Below are 27,608 nucleotides of genomic sequence, written 5' to 3'. Positions count from 1 at the left end.
CGCCTCGTCATAATTCAGCCACGCCCAACCTCCGAACCGCTGACACGAATCAAGGATAGTATCGGCATATGCCAGCAACAGACCATAATCCTGAGGGCGCTCCTGTCCCCAGACGCTGGCAAGTCGTAGGAACGCACGAGTCCAGTTGAGGACATTACGAGAAATCACGCCTACTTTAGGTTTCCCTCCCTCTTTCTTGCTCTTCTTTTTACGACCCCGCACCCTGCCCTCCAGTAATTTAAAAATGTCCACGCATGCGCGTCTCCGAATCTTACGGCGCAGTGACCGAGGGACTTTCTCCCAAAGCTCTGACAACGCTACGAGCGCCGGGGCGCCCCGATCAGCGCCCACCCGCGCCTGCTCCCCCCCATCTACCCGCCGACGTGACCCTGATGAGGAAGACGAAGAAGAGGAAGAAGAGGTTGAAGAATAGGAAGAGGAGGAGGATGAAGAAGAATCTCTGCCCCCCCGTCTCCTTCTACTCTTGCCCTTCCTCTTCCCCCGTTTTTCCCGAACACCAACCCCAGCCCCTAGGGCCATGTTACCCGTGCTCCGGTCATCTCCAGCTCCGTGTCCGCCTCCAGCCGCTCCCGAAGTGGCGCCATACGTAGCAGCCACCATAGCTGGACGCTGTTGATCTCGAGCATGCTCCCCGCCACCGATCTGTGGAGTTGCAGCCGTTCCTCCGCTAGACTGTCCTGTTGCATAAGTCCCAGCCGTCTGTACAGGTCCTGCAGCGACATCCTGTGGGAAAAAATTCAAACAGGGGCCAGCAACCGGCACAGTAGGCGGGTAAGTTAGTCCTATAGAACTGTCCCCAACATGAGGTCCACCGCTACCCCCCGACCCCCCAAGCACTCCCGGGCCCCAAGGATAAGGGGGAAACGGAGGAGGGACTGACGCCCAGGGATTACCACTCCAGGGAGCGCACCAGGGACCTGTGGACCAAGGCGACCACCAGCCCGCTGGGCCAGCTGGCGTGCTACCACCCATTCCTGATGTCGAGGGGACAACTGAAACAGCGGCAGACTCGGGCGCACTCCCCCCCCTGCACATCATCAGGGGGAACGCGGGCGCCGTATCAGAATCTCCCCCCGGCGCTCCCCCCCCCCTGGGAGTGGGCACCTCCGGATGGGTACGCTCCTGCAGGTCCGAAGCCATAGCACCCGGATCCCCGACTACCGTAACCCTCCCGGCCGGCAAGGAACCTGCATTCTGAGCCCCCACTATGGCCGCGAGACTCTTCCCCCTTCCCGCAGCAGGGTTCCGGCTCCTGCCCCTGCGCGTCGACCCCGTACCGTGACCTATAGCAGGCGCCACCCCCACTACCTCCAGCGCTATAGCCGCCCGTGCCGATGCACGGGAGCGCCTCGGAGGCAACTGCCTGCCCTTCCCAGCCGCCGCACTCACCAAGAGGTGCTCGTCCTCATCGAGGGAGTCGCCCGCCAGGAAGGAGATCTCGGCCGGGTCTGCGGCTGCGGCCCGGGAGTGCGCCATGCTCGATGGCCACGTGGAGAAAAAAAATTTTTTTTTTTTTTTAAATATATATTCCTTGGCCGCGAGCGCGTGCGCGGCCGGCGAGCTGGTTCGGAGGCCCGACACAAGGCGAGCCACGAGGTAGGCCTCTCCCGCGCGCCCGTACCCTGCCGGAAAGCTGCAAAGCTGCTTCGGAGGACCAAGACTGTTCGGGTCCTCCGAGAGCCTTGCCTTTTTCCCTTCCCACCCACAATCCACTTCGGCTGCGACGCCTCAAGCGGACCGCCCCCCTCGGGCACGCTACCCCCGATCCCTCCCCTAGCCTAGCTAGTCCCGTGGGCGACACAGCAGGCCACCCAGTCCCGCGTTAATGCCGCCCATCGAGACTAGCTCTCGGGCTTTTTATTCAGGATTCTATCCCAAAATCCTACTCCTGAACCCCTTCTGCCACTGTGAAAAGTGTTCTACATGTATTAATCAAAACGCAGCTATCTCCCTATTTTCAGAGGAGTATGTGCCAGGAAAAAAAACGAGAACCAAACTTTCCCCCAAAGGCGACTGAATGGGCTCGGCTTACTTTTCCTAGAAAACGAAAGGATGTGTCAGCAGACTGCATCTACAGCTTCATGTTATTTATCACCAAAGTTAAGCTTTTAGTGGATCAGTTGCAGCAAGTTGGGTTCTTTTAAGGTGTGTGAACTGCATTCTAGACCATGCAATCTGCTCACACAACTTGTAGGGGGGGGGGGGAATCATTACACCCTCTACTTTACCGTCTCCCTCTCTACACTTCCCAAAGCAATCATTGGCCAGAGCAAGGTAATTCTGTCTGCATACTCGGGGTTTTTTTTTCCTGCTGGTCTCTGCTTTTCTTTTTTGTGTTCCATTTTATCCAAAGAGGTCGCTCACCCCCTTGGACAGGAAGCAGTTTCAAGCCTTCTCGGAGTTGCGTGCGGAGGGAGAATTCACGTGTGCATTAAAAAAAAAAAAAGTGCGTGATCTTCACAATCCGGAGCCTGATCAGACCCGCCCACTTCTTGGAAAAAAAAAAAAATAGAGTACAGGTCAAGAGGGGCAGGTTATTTAAGTTCAGGACAATGCTAGAGCTCCTGAGTAGCAGGTTGAAGTGTGAAAGCAAAGATGGAGCAGAGCAGGAAATCGATTCGTGCAGAAATAAACAAACTTCTGGATTCTGCAAACGCAGATTTAGGAGATCAACAGTTTATCTATAAAGGAGTGATGTACCCCGCCGTTATGTGCTACCCTGAAACTTTACAAAAACTAGAGGATTTCGAAGCCAGGGAAGACGATGTGGTGATGATGTCGTACCCAAAGTGCGGTAAGTGTGCGGTAATCTGTAGTTTAATTAATTAATAAACTTTGCTTTCATTTGTATTTTAATAATCTATTGTAAACTGCAAGAACTCCGTGGTTATGCAGTGTAGATGCCTGATTTTATGCTATGTAAAGCAGTAGATTTTGCTGACCTAATCATCACTACTGTTTCCCATCCTTTTTTTTGTTTGTTTGTTTATTCAGATGTAAGGGCATAGGTGGCAACCGAAGCCCTAGATTCATAGGGGTCCTTTTATTATGTTGCAGTAATTAATAACGCACGCTTATTGCTGTTTAAAGGCAGCGGTTGCTGCTGTGGCATTCGCTGCAACCACATCTGGAGTATTGTGTTCAATTCTAGTCTCCTTATCTCAAGAAAGATATACAGCCTCTTTTACAAAGCTGCGCTAGCGGCCCGAAGTCCATAGAGATTTAAAGAGCTTCAGGGCCATTGCCACGAGGCAGCCACTAGTGTGGCTTTAAGAGGCCGATAGTGGCACTAGAAAAGGTTCAAAGAAGAGCGACCAAGATGGTAAAGGGGATGGAACGCCTCTCGTATGAGGAAAGACTAAAACGGTTAGGGCTCTTCAGCTTGGAAGAGTCGGCTGGGGGGAGATATGGGCATTGACATGGCAAATGAGGTTCAACGTGGATAAGTGTAAAATGATGCATGTCGGTAACAAAAATCTCATGCACAAATACAGGATGTCCGGGGTGGTACTTGGAGAGCAACCCTTCAGCAATATCATTTATAGAAATGTTAAAAGAACAGGCCCAAGAACAGAACCTTGAGGCACACCACTGGTAACATCCCTTTCCTCAGAGTGATCTCCATTGATCACTACTCTCTGTCCCCTTCCACTCAGCCAGTTCTTGACCCAACCCATCACTTTGGGACCCATCCCAAAGGCACTCAGTTTATTTATTAGACATCTGTGCTAAAATCTAAATACACCACATCTAGCTCACATCCTCTATCCAATTCTCTGGTCACCCAATCAAAGAAATTGATCAGATTTGTCAGACAAGACCTACCTCTAGTGAATCCATGTTGCCTCCAATGAAGTTACAGGGAAATACTTTTAAAACCAATAGCAGGAAATATTTTTTCACTCTGAAAATAGTTAAGCTCTGGAACACATTACCAGAGGATGTGATAAGATTGGATAGTGTAGCTGATTTTAAGAAAGGTTTGGACAAGTTCCTGGAGGAAAAGTCCACAGTCTGTTATTGAGAAAGACATGGGGGAAGCCACTGCTTGCCCTGGATCGGTAGCATGGAATATTACTACTCCTTGGATTTTGGCCAGGTACTAGTAACCTGGATTGGCCACTGTGAGAACGGGCTACTGGGCTTGATGGACCATTGGTCTGACCCAGTAAGGCTATTTGTATGTTCTTATGTCAGAGTCAGCGGCGTAGTAAGGGTGAGCGGCGCCCATGGCGGGGATGCCCCTCCCCGGCCTCCTCCTGCCACGCACAAGCCCCCTCCCCCCTTTCCCTTTCCCCATACTTTTTTAGCTTCTCCGTCGTGAGCAGTATGCTCACGTTGGTGCCAGCTCACCCTCTGACATCACTTCCTAGGTGCGGATCCTGGAAATGACATCGGAGAGAGCTCTGATGCCGATGCGGGCAGCCACCTCACACGGGGGAAGTAAAAAAGGAACAGGGGAAGGAATGGAGCGCGCACAGCAAGGAGAGGAGCAGGGGGCGGAAAGGAGGAGGGGTGCTGCGCCTTTAGGAAGACCGCCCCCCCGCGCAATTTCATTACTACACCACTGGTCAGAGTGTTTGCCGTGTGGCTTTGTAAAAGAGGCCCTTACCCTGGAATGCACTCAGATATCCAGCGAGAAAGAGCCCCTGTTACAAAGCAGTGGTAGGGATTCCCGTATGGCAAATGCGACACAGCACTTTCAGGCCCCCTTTTATCAAGCTACGTAGGGTTTTTTTAAAATTGCAGTCTGCTGGGTAAAATCTCCGAGGTTCATAGAATTCCTATGAATGTCGGAGCTTTTACCCCTAAGCACCTGCATTAGCAGATAGCCCTGAATAAGTGATTTAACTGGCTAGGAGCTTCTTCTGTCTAATTTATTAAGGGGATTGATATTCAAAGAAATTAAACTAAACTGTTTGCGTTTGTCCTAAAAGATATTTCTAATAAAGTTCAAATTTAAACAAAAACTGTATGCGTTTGCTTCCACTTAGGGTAACCTTAATTCATAACGGGTTTTATTCATTCACAGAGGCAGAGTTTGTGTTTACAGACATACTTTATAAATACACACTTACTTTTATAGCTTCTATATAGTACAGTACATATATATACGTGGGTACTTCCTGTGGAATAATTTTCAATGGAAAATTACTCACATATAGGGCTGAACGCTCAACGTGTTAATAATATGATTAATGCATTGATTAATGCGGCCTAGGGGAGCAGGCAGCAAGTAGCCTATTCAGAGCGATACTGCTGCTGACTGTCCACCACTGCCACTTCTTTAGGAGGTCTCGGAGGTATGTCAGATCTCATGGTGGGAGAGTTGGTGAGGTGCTGCTGCACAGGGGGGGGGAGAGGGTAGGAAAGTTGCTGTACTTGGGGGTGGGGGGAGAGAGGAAGAATTGTTGGGTTGGAGGAGAGGAAGGGAGAGAAGATGTAGAAAGGGGTGAAAGGGAGAAATGTTGGACATAGGGTGAAGAGCAGGGAGAGAGAGAAAGAAATGTTGCACATCATAATAGAGGGGAGGAAAGGAAATATACTGCATGGAGGGGCATAGAGAGGTTTAACCCAGGGCACAAGGCAGGGAGAGAGAGATGTACAAACAACATTGCACTTAGTTCCCGAAGAAGAAGGCCTGTCCTTCGAAACGGAGTCCGTTGAACTTCATTGGCATGCGGAGCGTTTTTTGGGGTGATTGATTGTTCTCGCAGCCTGAAGATAAGTTCTGCATTGGTTATTAGCTATTTTTCCCTGCAATGTTATTTGTACACTTCTTTGTCCGTAACTTTAAAATAGACGCTGAATGTGTTTAGCGACAACAGTGACTCATGATACACTATAGCAGTGATGGCTAACCTTTTTGAGCCCGAGTGCCCAAACTGCCGCACAAAACCAAAGAATTTCCTCAAAGTGCCAGCACGTCAATTAAACCTTAATAACAAGATTTTAGTATCTAAAAACTCTTTATAAAGTTGCCTGAACTAGGTAACATCATTTTTAAAGGTTGGAATCTTTGTATTGCCAGAGAATCAATTTGATTCACAATCCTTTGGTTTTCATTTCAATTTATTGGCAATTTATAATGTTTTAATGATTTCATTCAATTTAATGAATTTAGGAAGAATTTGATTCAGTTACACAATATATTTTAAATGTATTATTCACATAACATGTCAAATGTATCCTGAGTAAAAAAAAAGATAAACTTCTTAAAACTGTTAACTGTGTCAAGACTCGGTGTGTATTCCCAAAGAGTCTATACATGTTTTTTTGTAAAATTTACAATCAAATTAGAAAATAGTTAAATCATTACATTTCTAATAATATGATGTAAAGAAAACAAAAGAGCTTTCAATTAAACCAACCGTTTTTATTGGAAATTCCAGATTGGAATACAACAGGGCCATGTAAAGTCTCTTTTTTAAATAACATCTTTAAATAATATTTAAATAACTTAGAAAGTGTCTTAACTGCAAACTGAAAACACTGCTTCATGTAAACATATGCATTGGGCATGCTCTGAAAAAAATTAATGTGATTTTTGTTGTTGCATGCATGCTGATAACTTGTCAATCCTTGGCTCATAGTGCGTTAATTTCAGAGCAACACATGCAGCACTCATGTCATCCGTTAATCTGTTTCTAGCATCAGATTTTATATGATTCAAAGCCGAACTGCTCACAAGCATAGGATGACCCAAACAAAGTAAGAAGAGCAATCCCAAGTGCTTTCATGGACTTAAAATTGTCTGGCAGAGAATTCCACGCTTTTAGGATTTCATTTTCAGAACTGCTAGCAGTGATTTCATTTGTCACCCTTTCACACTCAATACGTTCAAGAGCCGCACGCAGGTCATTGAATTTACTTTTCCAGATAGAGCTTTCTTGAAATTCCAGTAGCTCCATTTCCAAATTTTGAATATCCAACCACTGTAAGCAGGAAAGATCAAGATCTTCAAATGTGGACTTTTCTGGGGAAGTTATAAATGAAAGGGTTGTCTCCATCTTACGGAACTGAGAAAATCTTTTACTAAAATTCTCCTTTGCTTCGGCTACAATGGTGGAATATGCTTTGTGGATTTCCTGGTGTTTTTTATGACTGTCCACAAATGTTGTAGAATTATCCAAATGTATTTTTAGGTTGGGAAAATATTTTAGCTGTCCACTCTCAAGGTCTTTTTCAAAAACATGCAATTTTCTCTCAAAAGCTTTGATGTCACTAAACATGCTTTCTGCTGTTTTTCCCATGCCTTGAAATTTTTTGTTTAGTACATTAAAGTGGTTAGTAAAATCTGTAAAGAACATGATTATTATTATTATTATTCTTTATTCTTATATACCGCCATACCCAGTGAGTTCTAGGCGGTTTACATCAATTAGCAAATGATCTGCATTGACAAGCAGATTTACAACAAAATTTGAAGCAGATTTACAACAAATTACAAGCAGATTTACGATAAATTACAACGATTTACAATAGTCAGCAGTGAAATTACAGCGATTTACAGCTGTCTGCAATGAGGGGAAGATTTACATCAGTATAACAGAAATTGCAGGTTTGGGCGAACTAGATAAGGGAAGTAGAGAGTGTGGAAGGGAGGGTCTGGTGAAGGAGGAAGGGGGCAGGGGTGGGGTAAGTGTTATGTGGGGTTGGCAAGCCAGGCCATGTTGGTGAGTTGAGGATAGTCTTCCCCCTTTTCGTTCATAAATAGCCTAACTTCTTCCAAGCAGGCCACAAATCTCTCTAACACTCGTCCTCTGCTCAGCCACCAGACATTATTGTACATCAGTAAAGTGTTATATTGTGCCTGAACCTCATCAAGAAGGGCTTGAAATTGTCGAAAATTAAGAGCACACGCCATGATGAAGTTCACCATTTTTGTTACATCTTTGAGGACATCGTCAAGTTTTTTGCTGCTTTCTTTGGTGCAGAGAGCCTCTTGATGTATTATGCAGTGAAATTGAATCAGTGGATGTTTTGCTTCCTTAGCAAAGAAATGAATGAATCCTGATGTTGTCCCCACCATGCTAGGTGCTCCATCGCTAGTAACTGAAACCACTTTTTCTGGACTTATGTCTAGTGATGAAAAAGCCTCCATCACAGCATTGTGGATATCTATCCCTTGTGTTCTTCCAGGCAAAGACAGCAGTTTTACCAGCTCTTCTCTCATGATGTCACCAGTAGCATAACGCAAAATGAGTGCTAGTCTTGCATGGTTAGTAATATCTGTACTTTCATCCAAGCACATGGAGTAGAAGGGTGCTTTTTGTAAGTCGCAAGTAAGCTGTTGACTAACATCAGCAGCCATTCGCAGAACCCTATCTTTTGCAGTATTTCTGCTTAGCGGCATCTCAGAGATGCGCTGCACAATTTTATCCTTGTTTTGGAAATCATGGAAGAGTGAATTACTCCCAGCCAAAATTGCCTTTTTGATAAAATCTCCATCAGAGAGGGGCTTACCATGTTTTGCCATGCACAGTGAAATTTGAAAGCTGGCAACTGTAATATGATTAGTTTTTGAAAGATAGCTGCTAAAACTAAGAGACTGGGAGTGATATTTCTTTAATTTTCCTACAAGGAACTCTTTTCTTTGAGCTAAACCAAGTTCAGCAACACTGTTATGGTTGGTCTCAAAGTGACGTTTGACACTTGATGTGCGAGACACAACACTTTCATTACACATAATACACAATGCTTTCCCACTGCGTTCAATCACTCCATATGTCTCTGTCCAGGCCTCTTGGAATGTGACAGACTCAGTGTGAAGCTTCTCTTCCTCCCCCCACACACACTGCCTGGCTCATAGGATACTAAGGGGAAGACAGGCAGGCTAAACATCCACTCACAGGACTGCAGCCAGCACAGGAGGATGGGCCGCGGCCCACCGGGACAATGCCCGGTCCTCCCAATGGCCAGTCCGGCCCTGTTGCCAGGTGAGTTGCAAAGCAGACACCGGCACACTCGCCTCCCGCCGCGCCACATATCTTAATTGCGGACTAGAGAGTTGCACGGGGACAGAAATCCCACCCGTCCCCGCCAAAGTCCCACCCGTCCCCACGAGGAATCCCACCCGTCCCCGTGAGGAATCCCTCCGTCCCCACCCGTCCCCGCGAGGAATGTCCTCCGTTCCCGCCCGTCCCCGTGAGGAATCCCCTCCGTCCCCGCCCGTCCCTATAAACTTCAGAAATAGTTATTTCATTTAATTATGCTACTGAATTAAAGGCTCTGGTAGAAACCCATTTACAAATAAGCAAAAAGACTTTATTAATTGGGAAATATTAATTGGGAAGAATACACACTTTGTAAACGGGTTTCTACCAGAGCCTCTTTTGTTTATAAATTTTTATCAACACAACTAATATACTACTTTATCCTGAAGCAAAAAAAAAGAAAAAAAGAAATATAATTCTTTTCCTACCTTTGTTGCCTGGTTTCTGCTTTCCTCATGTTCTCATTCAGTTCCTTCCATCCCCTGTCTCTCTTCCTTTTGCGTCTTCCATTTGCTCTGTTACTGTGCCTCTCCCTTTCTCCCCCCTTCCAAATTGGTCTGGCACCCATCTTCTTCCCTCTGCTCCCCCCATAGTCTGGCATCTCTGTCTTCTTCACTGCCAGCGTCTTCTCCCCACTCTCTCTTCCCCATTTCCTTTCAGCGTCCTTCTCCCCCCCCAATCTTCCCCATGTCCTGTCAGCGTCCTTCTCCCTCCTATGTCTTCCCCATGGCCTTTCAGCGTCCTTCTCCACCCCCCATCTTCCCCATGGCCTTTCAGCGTCCTTCTCCACCCCTTTGTCTTCCCCATGTGCTTTCAGCGTCCTTCTCCCCCCCGTCTTCCCCATGTCCTGTCAGCGTCCTTCTCCCCCTTTTGTCTTCCACAAATGCTTTCAGTGTCCTTCCCCCCCACCCCGCCTCCCCCAGTGCTTTCAGCGTCCTTCTCCCCCCTCCTTCTCTCCCGCCCCGGGTGCAGCACAGCTGGCCAGGTCCCCTTACTTTTGTGGCGCTTCCCCGACCGACAGACCGACAACAGCCCCGGTCTGACAAACCTCCCTGCCCTTAACCGCGAATCTAAATTTCCTTCTTACAGCTGCTGTAAGAAGGTAATTTAGATTCGCGGTTAAGGGCAGGGAGGTTTATCGAACCAGGGCTGTTGTCGGTCGGTCGGCAGGGCTGCCATCAGAAATTTCTGGGCCCCTTAATGAGCAATCCTATTGGGCCCCCCATGCACCCCTTCCCCCCCCGACCCCCTCTTCTTTCATGGGCCGAATACACACATAGTTTTCTCTGTCACCGCACTCTTTGACCAAAAGATTTGTAAGCCTGCAACCACGTCAATGTAGACTCTTTCAGCAGGGCCCTAACCTAACCTAAACTAATCTATACCTATCTATTCTAAACTAACATATGTCTAGCGCGCACAAACCCCTGCTCTACATGGGAAAAATAACACCAGCTCAATCCTGGCGTTAGCATCTAGCACGTGTGGCGTACGCTAAAGCCACTATCGTAACTTAGTAAAAGGAGCCCTATTTTTTTTAGTTAATTGTTATTATTATTTTCCAATGCTCAATATGACTTCCTTTTTTAAGGTTTGACACTTGTGCCAGAATATTTTTACTAAATTTAATAAGTATTTGCCCTCTTTCAAATGGTATAGAAGTTTAAAAAAGGGACAGGCGTTAATGAAGTAATTAGGTTCAATCTAGCCATTTATTTCTGCATGAATTTAAACAACTAAAAAAAAAGATAAATATAGCTCATCCAGTCATACAAGAAATGGCTCTACAGCAGGGGTGCCCACACTTTTTGGGCTTGCGAGCTACTTTTAAAATGACCAAGTCAAAATGATCTACCAACAATAAAATTTTAAAAAAAAACCCCACAAAGCACACTGTATGCAGAGAAAATGTTAATTATCATTTATATTCCGCGGGTTTTCAAAGAGGTCAAGTCAGACAATTCTATGCAATGTCACTTCAGGAACAACTATACAAAAATAGACAAATATACCCCCTCCCTTTTTACTAAATCGCAATAGCAGTTTTTAGAGCAGGGAGATGCACTGAATGCCCTGTGCTGCTCTCGATGCTCATAGGCTCCCTGCGCTAAAAACCGCTATTGCAGATATAAATTCTCTAAACAGACACATTTTGATCACTAAACTGAAAATAAAATCATTTTTCCTATCTTTTTGTCTGGTGATTTCATGAGTCTCTGTTTGCACTTCCTTCTTCTGACTATAAATCCAATATTTTTTTCTTTCTGCCCCTCCCCTTTTCTTTCTGTCTCTCTTTCTTTCTCTCTCCTCCGCCCCCCAAGCCATCGCGCCAATTTCTCCACTTTCCAGATTCTTTCCCTACCCCCTAAGCCACCATGCCGATTTCTCCCTGCTTCCATGAGCCAGGCCAGGAATGTACAAGCGCCGGACTCACAAGACTTCACCTCTGATGTCAATTCTAACGACGGAGAGGAAGTTCCAAGCCAGCCAGGCAGCGATTGGCTGGCCCAGAACTTCCTCTCTGACATCAGAATTGACATCGGAAGTGAAGTCTTGTGAGTCCGGCGCTTCTACGCGTCTGGCCTGGCTCAGGGAGGCAGGAAGAAAAAGATTGCCAAGGCAACGCAATTGACTCACATTGCCTTTGCGATCTACTGGTCGATCGCACTCGACCATTTGGGCTCCCCTGCTGTTATGGTATCCTGTCCTGACCTGAGGAAAGGGGTTTAGTCCCCAAAAAACTGCCTTATTTCTATTTCCTATTTATAAACTTTAATCAATAGATACAATACTACTTGATTCTACGTAAAGCAACAAAACAATTTTTTCTACCTTTTGTCGTTTTTGCTTTAATCATCTTGTCTTCACTCTTCTTTCTAGCCAGCATCTGTCCGCTCTGTCTTCCATACAGCATCAGCCCCTTCCATCCACTGTCTGCCCTCTCCCCGTTCCATATGGCATCTTCCCTCTTTTTATGCTCCTTCAATAAACTGTCTATCCTGTGCCCCTTCTCTTCTCCTTTGTACATGATTGATTTCAGCTCTGCCACCTCTCCATTTTTCTCTCTCTGTCACCATCCCGTCCCCTATGCTCTGGCATCTCTCTCTTCTCCTTTCTTTCCTTCGCACCCCATAGTCTGGTATCTTCCCTTCCCTGATTCTCTAGCATCTCACTCCTTTCCTTTTCTTCCATCTCTCCCTCCCCCTCCATGCTCTGTCTTCTCCTCCTTCCTTTCCCCTTGGTCTGGCATACTTTCCTCCTTCCCTCCATGCCCTGGCATCTCTTCCTCCCTCCCTTCCCTCCAATCCCTGGCATCTCATTCCATTCCCTCCCTCATCTTCTTTCTCCCTCCAGTTGGGTGCAGCAAGTCTCTCCCCCTCTGCTCCCTTTCCTCCTTCTGTCACCCATGACCTGGCGTCATGAACTTCTTCAGGCAGCAGCATTCACAATTTGCTGCTGTTGCCAGCTTCGGGCCTTCTTCTCTGTCGGGTCCTGCCTTCATGGAAACAGAAGTAGGCAGGACCCGGCGGAGAGGAAAGCCTGAAGCTGGCAACAGCAGTGAATTGTAAATGCTGATGCTAGCCGAAGAAGTTCATGACGCCAGGTTGAACACCCGGGACAAACTGCTACTCTCCCCCCCACGACCCTCCTAACTCTCCCTCCCTCCCATCATGAGACTCTAAACAGCACTGCTCTACTCTAAGCAGGCTGCTTCAGGACTTTCTCATGCCGTGATTCCCTCTGGCACGTCACTGATGAGGGAAGGAGGGAGAGATAGGAGGGTCGGATCGGGTTGGGGTTCACCCGGGATGATGATGAGGCTGCTGCTGCTGCCAGCGAATCCAGCAAGGGTGAGGCCCCAAAGCACATCACTGGCAGGCCCCCCTGACTATTTCGGGCCCTAGGCCTGTGCATACAGGGCCTATCCTTTAATCTGGCCCTGCTTCCCCCCCCCTATGCCCTGACATCTCTCTCTTCCACTCCATGGTATGGTATCTCCTTTCCCTCCGTCCCATGGTCTTTCCATCTCTTTCCTCCTTTTCCTGATCTTCCTTCTCTCTCCCCAATTGGGTACAGCAGTATTTCTCTTCCCCCTCCCCCCACTGAGTACAGCAGTATCATCAGCATTTCTCTTTCCCCCCCTAATTGGGTACAGCAGAAGCAGCATTTCTCTTCCCCCTCCCCCCTAATTGGGTGCAGCAGCATTACTCCTCCCATTCCCCCCCCCCCCCCGTCTCACACACCCGGCAGATTCGCTACAGACAAAGGCAAGTTGCAAGTTTCCCTTGGTCGCTGACCTATCTCCCAAAGGGCAGCGACAGAGGGAAGTTTACAACTTGCTGCTCTTGCTTACTTCGGACCTTTCTCGTTGCCGGGTCCTGCCTTCACGGAAACAGAAAGTAGGCAGGACCCGGCAGCGAGAAAGGCCCGAAGTAAGCAAGAGCAAGTAAGCTTCCCTCCGTGGCTGGCCTATCTCCCGCATGCTCCGGGGCTCTAATGGTCTGTGCCGGCTTCTCTTCTCTACCCCCCCCCCCCCCCGACGTAACTTCCGGTTTCGGAGGGAAGCCGGGTTCGAGTCGCTTGCTGGGGGGTTTTTTTGTTTAAAGTCCGGCGGATTTTTCGGCGGCTCTTCAGGCTGCGCATTAAGCAGTGGCGGCAGCAGAATTCGGCAGATGACAACCGGGCGGGCATCTAAATTTGCTGGGCGTTGCGCTCGGCTGAAAAGCGCTGGGGAGAACACTGGGGAGCCCGGGCCCCTGAATGCAGGACTGGTAGTACTGCCCTGATGGCGGCCCTGTCGGTCGGGTTAGCGCCACAAAAGTAAGGGGACCTGGCCGGCTGTGCTGCACACGGGGCGGGGCGGACCGCCCCCCTCCTCTCCCTTGGTAGCCGCGAGCCTACTCCTCCTTACTTGCCCTGCCTGCAGTACAGAGCCGAACGGAAGTCTTCCCGACGTCAGCGCTGACGTCGGGAAGACTTCCGTTCGGCTCTGTGCTGCAAGCAGAGCAGGTAGTGAGAAAAGCCGCGCGACTTAGTACATCCAGCCCCGTTCCTGTGCAGCTCTCTATTGCGGACCTTCCCGCGTGCCAGCTGCAAGGCCTTCGCATGCCACAGGTTCGCCATCGCTGCACTATAGTATTTCTCTATCATTATTTAGGCACTTTATTATTTAGCATTATTGTGCACCATTACACAAGATGGTTAGGGCCCGGGGAAGTAACACAATTTACCCTTTTGGGTTTTATTGGTGACAACTCTGCGATAGGGGTTCATTGATTATTCCCCAGTTGTGCATTGATTACCCGTCCAACAATACTAATTTAATCAATTTACTTTTTTTACACATTTTACACTCGGGAAGGAAGGGAGCTCGGAGAGAAGGCCATGACTGTAGTAAGCTTGGAAAGTGGATTAACATGGCCACCACACCATTTCACTCAAACTGTATGCAGAAATGGACAGGGAGCCAGTGAAGCAACTTCAGGAGAGGGGTATCGTGAACATAATGACACTGGTGGAATATGAGGAGTGCAGCAGAATTTTCAACAGATTGAAGGGGAAAGAGATGGCTTTGCGGAAGACTTGTGAGAAGCAAATTGCAGTAGTCCAGAGCCCAGCAGAGGAGAGGAAGCGTGGGAGCCCTGCTCCGCCCCTCCCCCCGACCAGCGAGGGACCCGATTTCACCCCCTGCAGCGAGAACTCTCAATTTCAGAGCCCAGCAGAGGAGAGGAAGCGTGGGAGCCCTGCTCCGCCCCCCTCCCCGACCAGAAAAAGACCCGATATCATCCCCTGCAGCAGCGGACTTTCGTTTCTTTCCAGAGCCCAGCAGAGGAGAGGAAGCGTGGGAGCCCTGATCCGCCCCTCCCCCCGACCAGCGAGGGACCCGATTTCACCCCCTGCAGCGAGAACTCTCAATTTCAGAGCCCAGCAGAGGAGAGGAAGCGTGGGAGCCCCGCTCCGCCCCCCTCCCCGACCAGAAAAAGACCCGATATCATCCCCTGCAGCAGCGGACTTTCGTTTCTTTCCAGAGCCCAGCAGAGGAAACCTATTCTGAAAACTTTTCTGAAAACTTTTCATCAGCGTTTGGCGTTCCACAAGGATCTATATTATCTCCTCTTTTATTTAACATCTTTCTATCCCCGCTTATCACGATTTCACAGTCACTAGGTTTTACAACCTTTTCATACGCTGATGACATTCAACTCATGCATCCTCTCAACCCAGAAAATACTGAAGAAATAAAAATAATCAATGATAAATTAGAACTAATAAAAAACTGGCTAAACAATAACAAACTGGTTTTAAACACTCAAAAAACAAAAACAATGCTTTTCACTTGGAAAGGAGACATACTTCAAAAAATACCATTCATACTTGATAATACTCCTATAGAAACGGTCTCTAAGCTGAAAATCCTCGGTGTAACAATTGATGTAGATCTTTCATTTCATAACCATATTAGCGAAATAGTTAAATCATGCTTTTACAGATTACAGCTCCTACGTTCAATTTCTACTTTTTTAGATCCTAAATCACTCAATATCTTAGTTCATTCCCTTATTATCTCTAAATTGGATTACTGTAATTCTCTTCTAATCAACATAACCCAGAAAGAAAATAGACGTCTCCAAATCATCCAAAATACATCAGTTAAATTAATTCATAATGCAAAAAAATTCGACCATGTTACCCCTTTACTTATTAAATCACATTGGCTCCCCATAACTCATCGAATTACTTTCAAAATTTTATTTTTGGTATACAAAACATTGAGCTTCAACGAACCCCAATTTATAGCAAAAATGATTGTCCCATACAGACCTTCTCGTTCTTTAAGATCTTCCTCATCACAACTGCTCTCAATCCCTTCGCTGAGAATCATAGGCACAAGACGTAATGATATGTTCTCCGTGAAAGCCCCTACATTGTGGAACTCCCTTCCAAATTTTATTAAAAACGAAACAGACCTAGTCTCTTTTAAGAAAATTTTATTTTTTTTTTTTTATTTATTTTTTTTTTTTAAAATTTTTATTTATAAATTTTCCATTCTTACAATATTTGATTCATATAGAATATTATTAATTATTACATATCAAAATTTTATCATTAATAATTCATATTATTTAAAATATAATATGATAAAGATTATACAATAACATATAAAATATAAATCCCTTCCCCTTTTTATATAATATGTTTCCATTAATTAATCAATTCCCACCCCATTCATATATAATTTTTATCATTGTGATAAGAAACTAATCATTAGAATAATTTGTCAATGGTTGCCAAATTTTCTTGAAATTAGGAAGATTTCCCTGTTGTAACGCTAATATTTTTTCCATTTTATAAATATGACAGACAGAATTCCACCAGAACGTATAATTTAATTTGGTATAATCTTTCCAATTTTGAGTAATTTGTTGCATGGCGACTCCTGTTAATATTAGTAATAGCTTATTATTATTTACTGAAATCGGACTCTTAGTTCTCATTGCGGTGCCAAATAATATAGTGTCATATGAGAGTCCTACATGATTTTCTAGTAACTTATTAATTTGGGGCCAAATTGAATTCCAAAATGCGTTTACACAGGGACAGAAAAAGATTAAATGATCTAACGTCCCTATTTCCAATTTACAATGCCAGCATCTATTAGATCTAGTACTATCTATTTTTTGCAGGCGCGTTGGGGTCCAGAACACTCTATGTAATAAAAACAACCATGTTTGATTCATAGATGCTGACCTTGTAGATCTTAATCTCCAGGACCAAAATCGTGGCCATTGAGATTCAGAAATTGTCTGACCAATCTCAATACTCCAAATATCCCTAAGACCTGTTTTCTTTTTTTTATTTAAAAATCCGTATATCAATTTGTACCATTTTGCGGCTTGGTGACCCAAAAAATCCGCCTGGAAACATAGAACCTGTAGACTATATTGATTATTTAGATTTTTCCATTCAGGGAACCCTTCCTGAATGGCCTGCTTCAATTGCATCCATTTAAAATATTGTGTTTTATTTAATCCAAATTTATTTTGCAATTGTGAAAAACTAAGCAGTGATCCTTCTGATATAACATCATTCAATGTTCTTATTCCTGCATTTATCCATTGTTTCCAGACGATTTTAAATCCGCCAATTCTGATCCTGGAGTTTATCCATATTGATTGATTTAGAGATTTAGCAATAGGTTCTGGTGATAGATTACTGATATATCTCAATGTTTTCCAAGTGTCAAATAAAATTCTGTGGTCTTTGTATCTTTTAGGCATTGTTATAGTTATTAACTGTTCTGGATATAAAGGGAACAGGAGCCGCCATTCTAAATACAGCCAATCTGGTACATTTTCTAAAAGGTCTGGGAGGATCCAATACATACCCTGTCTTAAAATATAGGCTTGATGATACCTATAAAAATTTGGAAAATTTACCCCCCCTTCCATAATTGGTCTTTGTAATGATACTAAAGCGATTCTTGGTCTTTTCCCACACCAAACAAATTTTGTAAGAACATTGTTAAGTTTTTTATAAAATGACCCCTGAAAAAATATTGGAATCATACTCATTTGGTAACAAACCACAGGCAATATCATCATTTTAACTGTTTGAATTCTTCCCCACCAAGAAAGATGTAGTGGATTCCATTGCTCACACATTTCTGTTATTTTTTTCAATAAAAGTTTTTCATTCTCTTTGACTGTATCTTCAATTGTGTTTTTGATCATAATTCCTAAGTATTTTATTCCATCTTCTTTCCAAATAAATGAATATGGGTCAAATAATCCTTTGGTACAATGAACATTTATTGGGAGAATTTCAGATTTGTTCCAATTAATTTTATATCCAGAAAAAGTACCATATTTTTCTATTAAATTAAGTATACATGGAATAGTAGTTTCCGGTTCTCTTAAATATAATAATATATCATCTGCATATGCAGATAATTTAAATTCAAAACTGGTAAATGATATTCCCTTTATCTCCTTAGTTTTGTTTATTGCAATTAATAAAGGTTCTAGGACAATATCAAAAAGTAAAGGAGACAAAGGGCATCCTTGTCTAACTCCCCTATGCAAGTTAAATCTATTTGATAAATTATTGTTAATATATAATCTTGCTCCAGGAGAGCTATACAATGTCTGAATCATTTTAATAAAACCGGATCCTATACCAAACCATTGTAAAGCTTGGTATATAAAATTCCATTCCACTCTATCAAAGGCTTTTTCTGCATCTAAAGATATTAAAAAAGCTGGATCATTTATATTTTTTGCTAAATTTAATGAGTGGAATGCTAATCTAGTATTATTTGAAGAATGTCTTTTAGTAATAAATCCTGTTTGATGTACATCAATAATGAAAGGAAGGGCTTTTGCCAATCTTAATGCTAATACTTTAGCCATTAATTTGTTATCCACATTCAATAATGAAATAGGCCTGTAATTTGATACAAGAGTATGATCTTTGTTTGGTTTTGGTAAGACTATAATTATCGATTCTGCCATAGTACCAGAAATATTTTCATTCTTTATTTGATATTGATATAAATTTAACAGATGTGGTAATATGATATTTTGGAAAAATTTATAAAATTCAACAGTATACCCATCTCCACCTGGAGCGGATCCAACTCTAAGAGACTTCAATGCTGTTTCTAACTCTTTTAAAGATATAGGTTCTTCTAGACTTCCTTTTATATGATCTGGAATATATGGTCCAATATATGAATTTAAAAAAGTTAATCCATCTTGTTCTTTATTTTTATAAGAATTGGAAGTATATAATTCTTTATAAAAATCAAGAAATTGTGTTATAATATCTTTTGTGTTGGTATGTGTGTTACCTTGTGTATCTTTGATTGCAATAATCTTAGATTTTCTTTTCTTTACTTTAAGAAAATTTGCTAATAATTTCCCCGCTTTATTTGAATTTCCATAATATTGTACTTGTTTATTGAAAATGTCTTTTCTCACCATTTGAGAAGAAATCTCATTATATTTAACTTTTAATTTTAATATTTCTTGTAATGTTTTATTTTCCCATTTCTCAATTAATTTATTTTCTAGTAATTTAATTTGTTTTCCTATTTCAATAAATTGTTTTTTTTTTTTGTTTATTAATAAATGTTGAGTATGAAATAATATTTCCTCTCATAGTTGCTTTAAAAGCATCCCATAAGATCTCAGCATTAATAGTATCTGATTCATTAAATTGAAAGAATTCTTGCATTTTTATTTTAAAATCTTCAAGAAATTTTGAATCCTCTAATAAATCATTATTAAATCTCCATATTGAATCAAAGTTTTCAACATCATAATTTTGAAGGTTAATCCACACACCAGCATGATCTGAAATTATATTGGGATCAATTATTGCTTTTAGTACACGCTGCGCTATATTATTAGAAACAAATATATAATCAATTCGTGAAAAAGATTTATGGACCTGAGAACAAAAAGAAAATTCCTGATCATTAAAATGAAGAATTCGCCATATATCTACTAAATCACAAGATAGAATCAAATTATCTAAACCTAATGATTTTATAACTTTACTTGGTTTTTTATCCAATATCGGATCCATTACAGCATTGAAATCCCCTGCTACTATTAAATTAGATGTAGCCAGTGGTAAAAGTAATTGTTGAATTTGTTTAAAAAACTCCATTTGATTCGTATTAGGAGCATATAAATTGAATAAATTCAGGGTTGTATTTCCCAGAACCATTTCGATATGTACCCATCTTCCTAAGGGATCATAATTAATTAATTTAAAATCTGCATTACATTTTTTGTTTATTAGAACAGCCACTCCAGCTTTTTTTTTTAAAGCCGGTGCAAATAAACATTTAGAAATCCAACCTCCAGATAATTTTTTTGATTCAATTTCTGAAAGATGGGTCTCTTGAATGAAGTAAATGTCCGCATTTTGATTTTTAAGGAACGATAATAATTTCTTCTTAATAGGATGATTTAAACCATTGACATTCAGGGAATACATTTTTATGTCCATCTAATTAATAATTATGTTGTAACCAATATTCTATGATAATTCACAAGATTAGTTCCCAGCACATTCAATAAAAATTTATCTCGTATCCCACCCATTATTTTCCCTCCCTCCCCACCCATTATCATATTCTGATTTGGAACACGCATTGGTCATGCAAAACCTAAATCTCTTTCCCCAGGCAACTAATAATTCATTATAATATTCAAAAACATATTTCTAAATTCAATATATTCTTTATACTTCCACCCTTATATAATTGTAACTTATGTCCATTTAATCTATAAAATTTTATAAATTTATTGAGAATTATATATATATATTTGATTCATAAAATTAAATTCAATATCATGCATACATGTAATATAATACTCTGAATAAATAAATATATTACAACTATAGCTCTTATTCTCTATATATTCTGTTATTCATCATGTAAATAAATATATCCATTTTTATAAAAATATTATTACTAATAATAATGCATTTCAATCATTTCTTAGATCATCTTCATAATAAATTAATTTGAATAAATATTTGAATAAAATATACATTTTATATCAATAAATAAGTTTTATAATAAATTCATATTTTATTAATTATCTACCACTCAATAACTTAATTTCTTATTTTTTATAATAAGTTAATGTGACTGAATAATTGAATTAAATAAAAATCTTATAGTAGACATCTATTTTATTAATTAATCCTGTCAATAATCAAATTATTTTCTTGTATATATTTCATAAAATTATAATTTTCTTACACAGAATTAAAATATTGTTTTTATAATAAATTAATATATTTCATTTTTATATCTTATTCTCAATATAGCAATAATAAAATTTCCTTTCAATATTTTTAATGATATTTTCATTGTAAATCATTTCATTATTCATTAATCATAATAAATTAATATGTTATATAATTGAATAAATTCTCTATTTTGATTAAAATGTGTATTTTATATAAATTTTTAAATAAATAATTCATTTATTTATATTTTAATAATTAAAAAAAAATTTTTTTTTTTTTTATATTTTATTATTTTTTTTTTTATAATATTAATGATTGTGGATGTTAATATTTTATTAATAATTAATTTAATAAAATAATATTATATTATTGCATCCACTATATCAATGAATTATTTTTCCAATTAGTAACATTTCTTATGTCTTAAAATTTTTTTTTTTTTTAATAATCTTCTTTATTTTCCCTTTTTTCCATCTTCTTTCTTCTTTCTTCTTTCTTCTTTCTTCTTTCTTCAGCTAAATTATTCTGTTTTTTATGTAAACATAGGTTCTTTTTGTGTCAAAAATTCTTTCAGTTTTGCAGGGTCTTGAAAATATATGGATTTATTTCCACTGGATACTCTCATAGTGGATGGATAATATAATCCATATATGTATCCTTTTTCTTTCAGCTGCTGTCTGTATGTGAGGAATTGTTTTCTTATGTTTGCTGTATATTTAGCAAAATCCGGAACTAAAATCAGTTTTGATCCTTTATAGTTCAAGTTTTTATTTGCTTTTGCCATTTTTAATATTTCTTGAGCTTGTTGATACCTTAAAACCTTGAATATCAAAGGTCTTGGAGCAGCCTGATTTACTGGCTTTCTTGTGGGGATTCTGTGGGCTCTTTCAATTTCTAACGGCCATTTTGAATTGAGCTGAAGCAGTTTAGGTAAAAGATTTTCCAAGAATTGTACAGGATCTCCCCCTTCAATATTTTCAGCCAGCCCCAAAATTCTGATGTTCTTTCTTTTTCCTCGGTTTTCCATGTCCACCATTTGATTTTTTAAAGCTGCTACTTCTTTTTTATCTTTGTCATATTCTTGTGTGAAGGATTCAAATTTCTCCATTTTTTCTTCCAGCACTGTCATTCTCAGTCTTTCCGTTTGGATCTCTTGTTTCATGTTAAGAAGTTCTTCTTTTACTTCAGATATTTTATTGGCATTTTCAGTCAGCATCAGTTTTATTTTGAACAGTTCAGTCATAATATCAGACTTTTCAGTGAGTTCTTCAGTCTCCATCGGGAACGGCACACTCGATGGTGACAGGGGAGTTACTTTTGTTCTTTTTGCTGATATACCCGATGTTGAAGGTTTTTCAGCTTTCCCCTGCTTCATGCTTGCCATTTCCGACGTTGTTTTATATATTTTTAATAGCGATTTGAGAAAGTAGAAGTTTTATTTTTGTTCCGTTTGTTGCCTGGATACGGGAGCGCTGCGGTTAGGCTGCCATATCGTGCGCGCTCCAAGCCACGCCCCTTTTAAGAAAATTTTAAAAACATACTTATTTCAAGATGCATTTGATGCATGAAAAGTAACATTTCAGGTTTCCGCATGCTTCTTATTTTATCATAACCCATCACTACCCAATGTGCTTTCCTATTGATGTTAAATTCTAATATATAAAAAAATTGTAACTTTCCCCCTCCTCCCCACCCCTTCCTGTTTGTCCAATTTTGTCTGTCTTTTGTTTAAAATTTTGTTAACTAAATGTATTACCACATTCTGATGGTTTTAAATTGTACATCGCTTAGATATTGTTATAAGCGATTCATCAAATGAATATTAAACTTGAAACTTGAAGCGTGGGAGCCCTGCTCCGCCCCTCCCCCCGACCAGCGAGGGACCCGATTTCACCCCCTGCAGCGAGAACTCTCAATTTCAGAGCCCAGCAGAGGAGAGGAAGCGTGGGAGCCCTGCTCCGCCCCTCCCCCCGACCAGCGAGGGACCCGATTTCACCCCCTGCAGCAGCAGACTTTCGTTTTTCAGAGCCCAGCAGAGGAGAGGCAGCGTGGGAGCCCTGCTCCGCACCTCTCCCCGACCAGTGAGGGACCCAATTCCACCCCTGCAGCGCGGTCATTAGTTTTTAGAGCCCAGCCCACGCCGCCCCTCTCCCCAATCTGCGAGGGACCAGACTCATCATACGCCACCACAAGTTAGAGTCTAAACACATAGGCGATTACCTTCACCAGAGAGAAGTGCGATCAGAAACTCTCTCCTTCTTCAAAAATCCCTCTCATAAACTCTAACACCATTGCCTCAACTCTAACCAAAGAGTTACTAGATCCAAAGAATCTTCCACCACACAAACAAAATGGAAAATCACGCATACAAAATCACACTTGCCCTCCTAATACTCTCACTACTCATTTCAAACTGGCAAACCACAGGATATCACCTATCACCCATCCCATTTCTGACATCAACCGTCAGACAATCACATCCACCCAGAAAAATCCACACCACCAGAACCCTAACATCCTGCCCACCGACCAGCCTAGACCACATTCCCACGGTCTGGGGAAAACGACCTCCACCAAAACATAAGACCACCACGCAAAAACAACAAGCACCAGCAAATAACATCTTCTACCTCAATCGCAACCTTAACTCCAACACAAAATACACCTCGCTAACCTGTGCCTACATGAATATAAGATCAATAAACCCAAAAGCAAATCTAATCAAAGACTGGATAATCAAAGAACAACTAAACTGTCTCTTCCTAGCCGAAACCTGGCTAACATCCAACACGGACCCATGCATAACCGAATTCTGCCCCATAGGTTACAAAGTAGAAATGATATGTCGAGAAAACAAACGAGGGGGTGGCCTAGTGATTCTAGTAAAAAACAATCTTAACCTAAAAGTGCTACACAAACAATCAACCCCTCACATAGACCTTCTTGCATGCCAACTATCCGACAACACACTCACAGGCACCTTGAACTGTCTACTATGCTACATCACTCCAGGAAAATGGAACACCTCAAAACATGATCTTGAAGAATTCTTATTCCAGAACTCTCTATCCTCCTCATACAACTTGCTCCTAGGAGACATTAATCTCCACCTCGAAGACCACACATCCAAACAAGCAAACGAAATACTCTCATACCTCGATGCCCTATCCTTCCAGGTCCTCAATCCGGAACCCACGCACAATAAAGGCCACCAACTTGACATAGCAGCATTCACACCTCATAACCTACACTCCCCAAATATTCACATCACTAATGGTACATGGCATCCCTCTCTTTGGTCAGACCACCACAAATACACCTTCACTATCAACTGGCCTCAAAATAACATAAAATCTATGCCCCAAAAAACAACCTTCAAATCTAGACAGAAAATTGAACCAGCCACATTCTGGGACAAAGTGGACCCTGCACTTGACCCCATAGACCCTTCAGACTTCGCAAAACACTGGCGCACCCTAAGTGAAACAACCTTGAACGAGCTAGCCCCAGAAAAAACCAAACACAGAACCTGCAGACCATCAGACAAGTGGTTCGACTCAGAACTCCACCTACTAAAAAGGCATTGCAGACAACTTGAAAGATCTTGGAGAAAAAAGAGAAATGACCAAACCAAATCCGCTTGGAGAACCCAAATCAAACTATATAACAACAAACTCAAGGAAAAACGAAAAACATACTACACTAAACTAATTGGCACAAACAACCCCGACACAAAAACACTCTTCAACTTAGTAAAAAAACTTACAGACACAAACCCATACCTTGCCACCCAAGGCAACAAAACTCCAACAGCTTCCCAACTTGCTGACCATTTCAAACTCAAGATCATCAAAATCAGAACTACCTTCAACAACTCAACTACCATACTCAACGAGTTAACAACTACCCCCACAACAGAAGAAGCCATAACAGCAGACAGAACATGGGCCACCTTCCCAACTCTACAATGGCCTGAACTGAACCGACTATATAAAAAATACAGCCACACCTCATGCGACTTGAACTACTGCCCATCGTATCTACTCACAAATGCCTCCCCTAAATTCAAAACCAGCCTCATACAGTGGATACAAAGCACTCTCATAGAAGGCCAATTCCCACAAGATCTAGGAGAGATCATAATCACACCCATACTGAAAGACCAAAAAGGTCCTGTAGACACACCTACCAACTATAGACCGATCGCTTCGATCCCACTCTATGTCAAGCTGATTGAAGGACTTGTGGCTCAATACCTCTCTAACTACCTAGCTGACCACAACATACTTCACTCATCCCAATCAGGATTTAGATCTTACCACAGCACGGAAACTCTACTAGCAACACTACTGGACATAGCCCGACAACACCTCAGTAAAGGTCACAGGATCCTAATTATCCAACTAGATCTTTCCGCAGCCTTTGATCTAGTTGATCACACCATACTACTCCAGATACTTGAGGCAATAGGGATCTCAGGGGTGGTGTACAACTGGTTCCAAGGATACCTTAAAACAAGAACTTACAGAGTTAAGATAAACGAAACGAAATCCAACACATGGTCTAAGCCATGTGGAGTCCCTCAGGGATCTCCACTTTCACCCATTCTATTCAACCTCTACATCTCTTCCCTTGGTACCACTCTAGACAACCTAAATGTAACATCCTTCAGTTACGCAGACGACATAACTATCCTCCTCCCCTTCATAACCCAAGACAACTCCGCAACTGGACATTTGGAAACAATACTGGACGAAGTAGAAAAATGGATGACAAACCACAAATTAAAACTAAACTCGGACAAAACCAAATTCTTAATGCTCGAAACGGACAAAATCCCATCCATAACAGACCTGGAAATTAAAACTATCAAATACCCAATCCAGACCTCCCTCAAAATCCTGGGAATGCTAATAGATAGATGCTGCACTATGCAGACTCAAATCAACAAAACTACCCAAAAAGCATTCTTCACAATGCGCAACTTAAGAAAAATAAGGAAATTCTTCGACAAAGAACACTACAGGATCATTGTTCAATCCCTGGTACTAGGACTTGTGGACTACTGCAATATCCTATATCTACCATGTCCTACAAAAATGATCAAAAAACTACAGACCATTCAGAACACAGCTCTCAGACTAATCTATTCCCTCGGAAAACATGACCACATAACTAACGCCTACCTAGACTCACATTGGCTACCGATTAGAGCCAGAATCCAATTCAAACTATACTGTCTACTCTTCAAAGTACTCAACAGTACAGCACCTGCCTATCTAATCGATCGCCTAAACCGTAACCTTCCACCCAGAATAAGAAGAACACTGACACCATTCTCATACCCACCACTCAACGGCACTCATCGTAAAAAGCTTTATGATAACCTCATAGCAACACATGCAGCAAAACTCGAACCCTCCATAACCAGATTGTTAACCTCAACATCTGACTTCAAAGCATTCCGTAAAGAAATCAAAACGCTACTTTTCAAAAAGCATATTCAAAACACCTAATCTCCCTCTCCTCTTCCACGTACACCGACCAGGTTTACCCACTCCCTGGCACCATACCCTCAACCGACCAAAAAAAAAAAAAAAATTGAACCTAATTCATCCTTCCGATTCATATTACCTACCAACGCCTGGAAAAAGATTTGATATGTAATGCAATATAACTGCTTTCATCCAATGTTACTAAGTCTATACTCATTCTGTTACTATGTCTTACCCTAATTGTCATGTACCCTCCTGGAAATGTCCAGCTTCATCTTATGTAATCCGCTTTGAACCGCAAGGTACAAGCGGAATAGAAATCACTAATGTAATGTACTTAGCAATAGTTCTCTGCTGCTGTCACTACACACATAGTTAGGAGAGATCTTTTTGCTTCTATGTATATATTGCACTATATGTACAGGAGGGAATGTGAGGGGGCGTTTTATGTGATTAATCGTGCGATTAAACATTTTAATTGATGTACAGCCCTACTTACATACTTTTCCTTTGGAAATTGCTGTAAATAAATACATTGTTATTATCTTTATAGGAATGAACTGGATGATTCACATCTTAAATGAAATAGTATTTATGTCTGCAAATATGCCACCATCACCAGATTTTCCGGTGATCGAATTTGGAAACCTAGAAAAACTTGAGGTTGGTATAGAACACCTAGAAAATCTTGCTAAAGCTTTGATTTGGCAAATTGTATATGAAATTGGTAAAGAAAATTTGAGAAGTTCATATTGAAGGACAGACACTGTAGAAGTATTCTGAATGTTTGAGATGTTACCTGTCATCCAAAGGGGGAGCAGTATTTATTTTAAAAACACATTACTTTCAGGGTACAATAAAACATTCATAAAATCACAAATACTCAAGACAATGAAAAACACATCCACATCAACAAAATAGATGCACAGTGTCTTATTATTCTTGAAATCATGAGCTAAATATAGTGCCAGCCTGAGATCAAAAACAGCACTAGGCCTCAAGATGCCACAAAAATTCCAAATGCCTTAAACAAAAAATTCATCTGTTTCTGAAAATGATAGTAATTGGTTGGATTCCTAATTTCTGCAGGCAAATTATTCCATTTAAAGGGTCCACCAATTATAAAAGAATGATTGTGTCACCATAAAGCTGTAAGAATTAGCAGAAAGCCATGGCTAAAGGTTTGTGACCTCTTAGTCTTTCATTTATATAACATATTCAAAGATAAGTACATTAAGAGATTTTTAGTAGAAAAAACCCAAAAATACATGTTTTCAGTATTGCCAATAGAAAGTTTCTGCTGACTCTCAATATTTCCAAAGGT

General features: G+C 41.6%; 1 protein-coding gene across 1 annotated transcript in view; it reads left to right on the top strand.

Annotated features, from left to right (window-relative positions):
* Positions 1-1,644: 1,644 nt before the first annotated feature.
* LOC117357416 (sulfotransferase 6B1-like) overlaps positions 1,645-27,608 on the top strand; it is an 81,782-nt gene continuing 55,818 nt past the window's right edge. The window contains exons 1-2 of the mRNA XM_033937957.1: positions 1,645-2,815; positions 26,838-26,947. Coding sequence (XP_033793848.1) covers positions 2,617-2,815; positions 26,838-26,947 — 309 coding nt within the window. The 5' untranslated portion in view covers positions 1,645-2,616. The remainder of the gene's footprint in view (positions 2,816-26,837; positions 26,948-27,608) is intronic.

Source organism: Geotrypetes seraphini, chromosome 3, assembly GCF_902459505.1.
Source record: "Geotrypetes seraphini chromosome 3, aGeoSer1.1, whole genome shotgun sequence".
NCBI lineage: Eukaryota > Metazoa > Chordata > Amphibia > Gymnophiona > Dermophiidae > Geotrypetes > Geotrypetes seraphini.
This window is presented reverse-complemented; position numbering and strand designations above follow the sequence as displayed.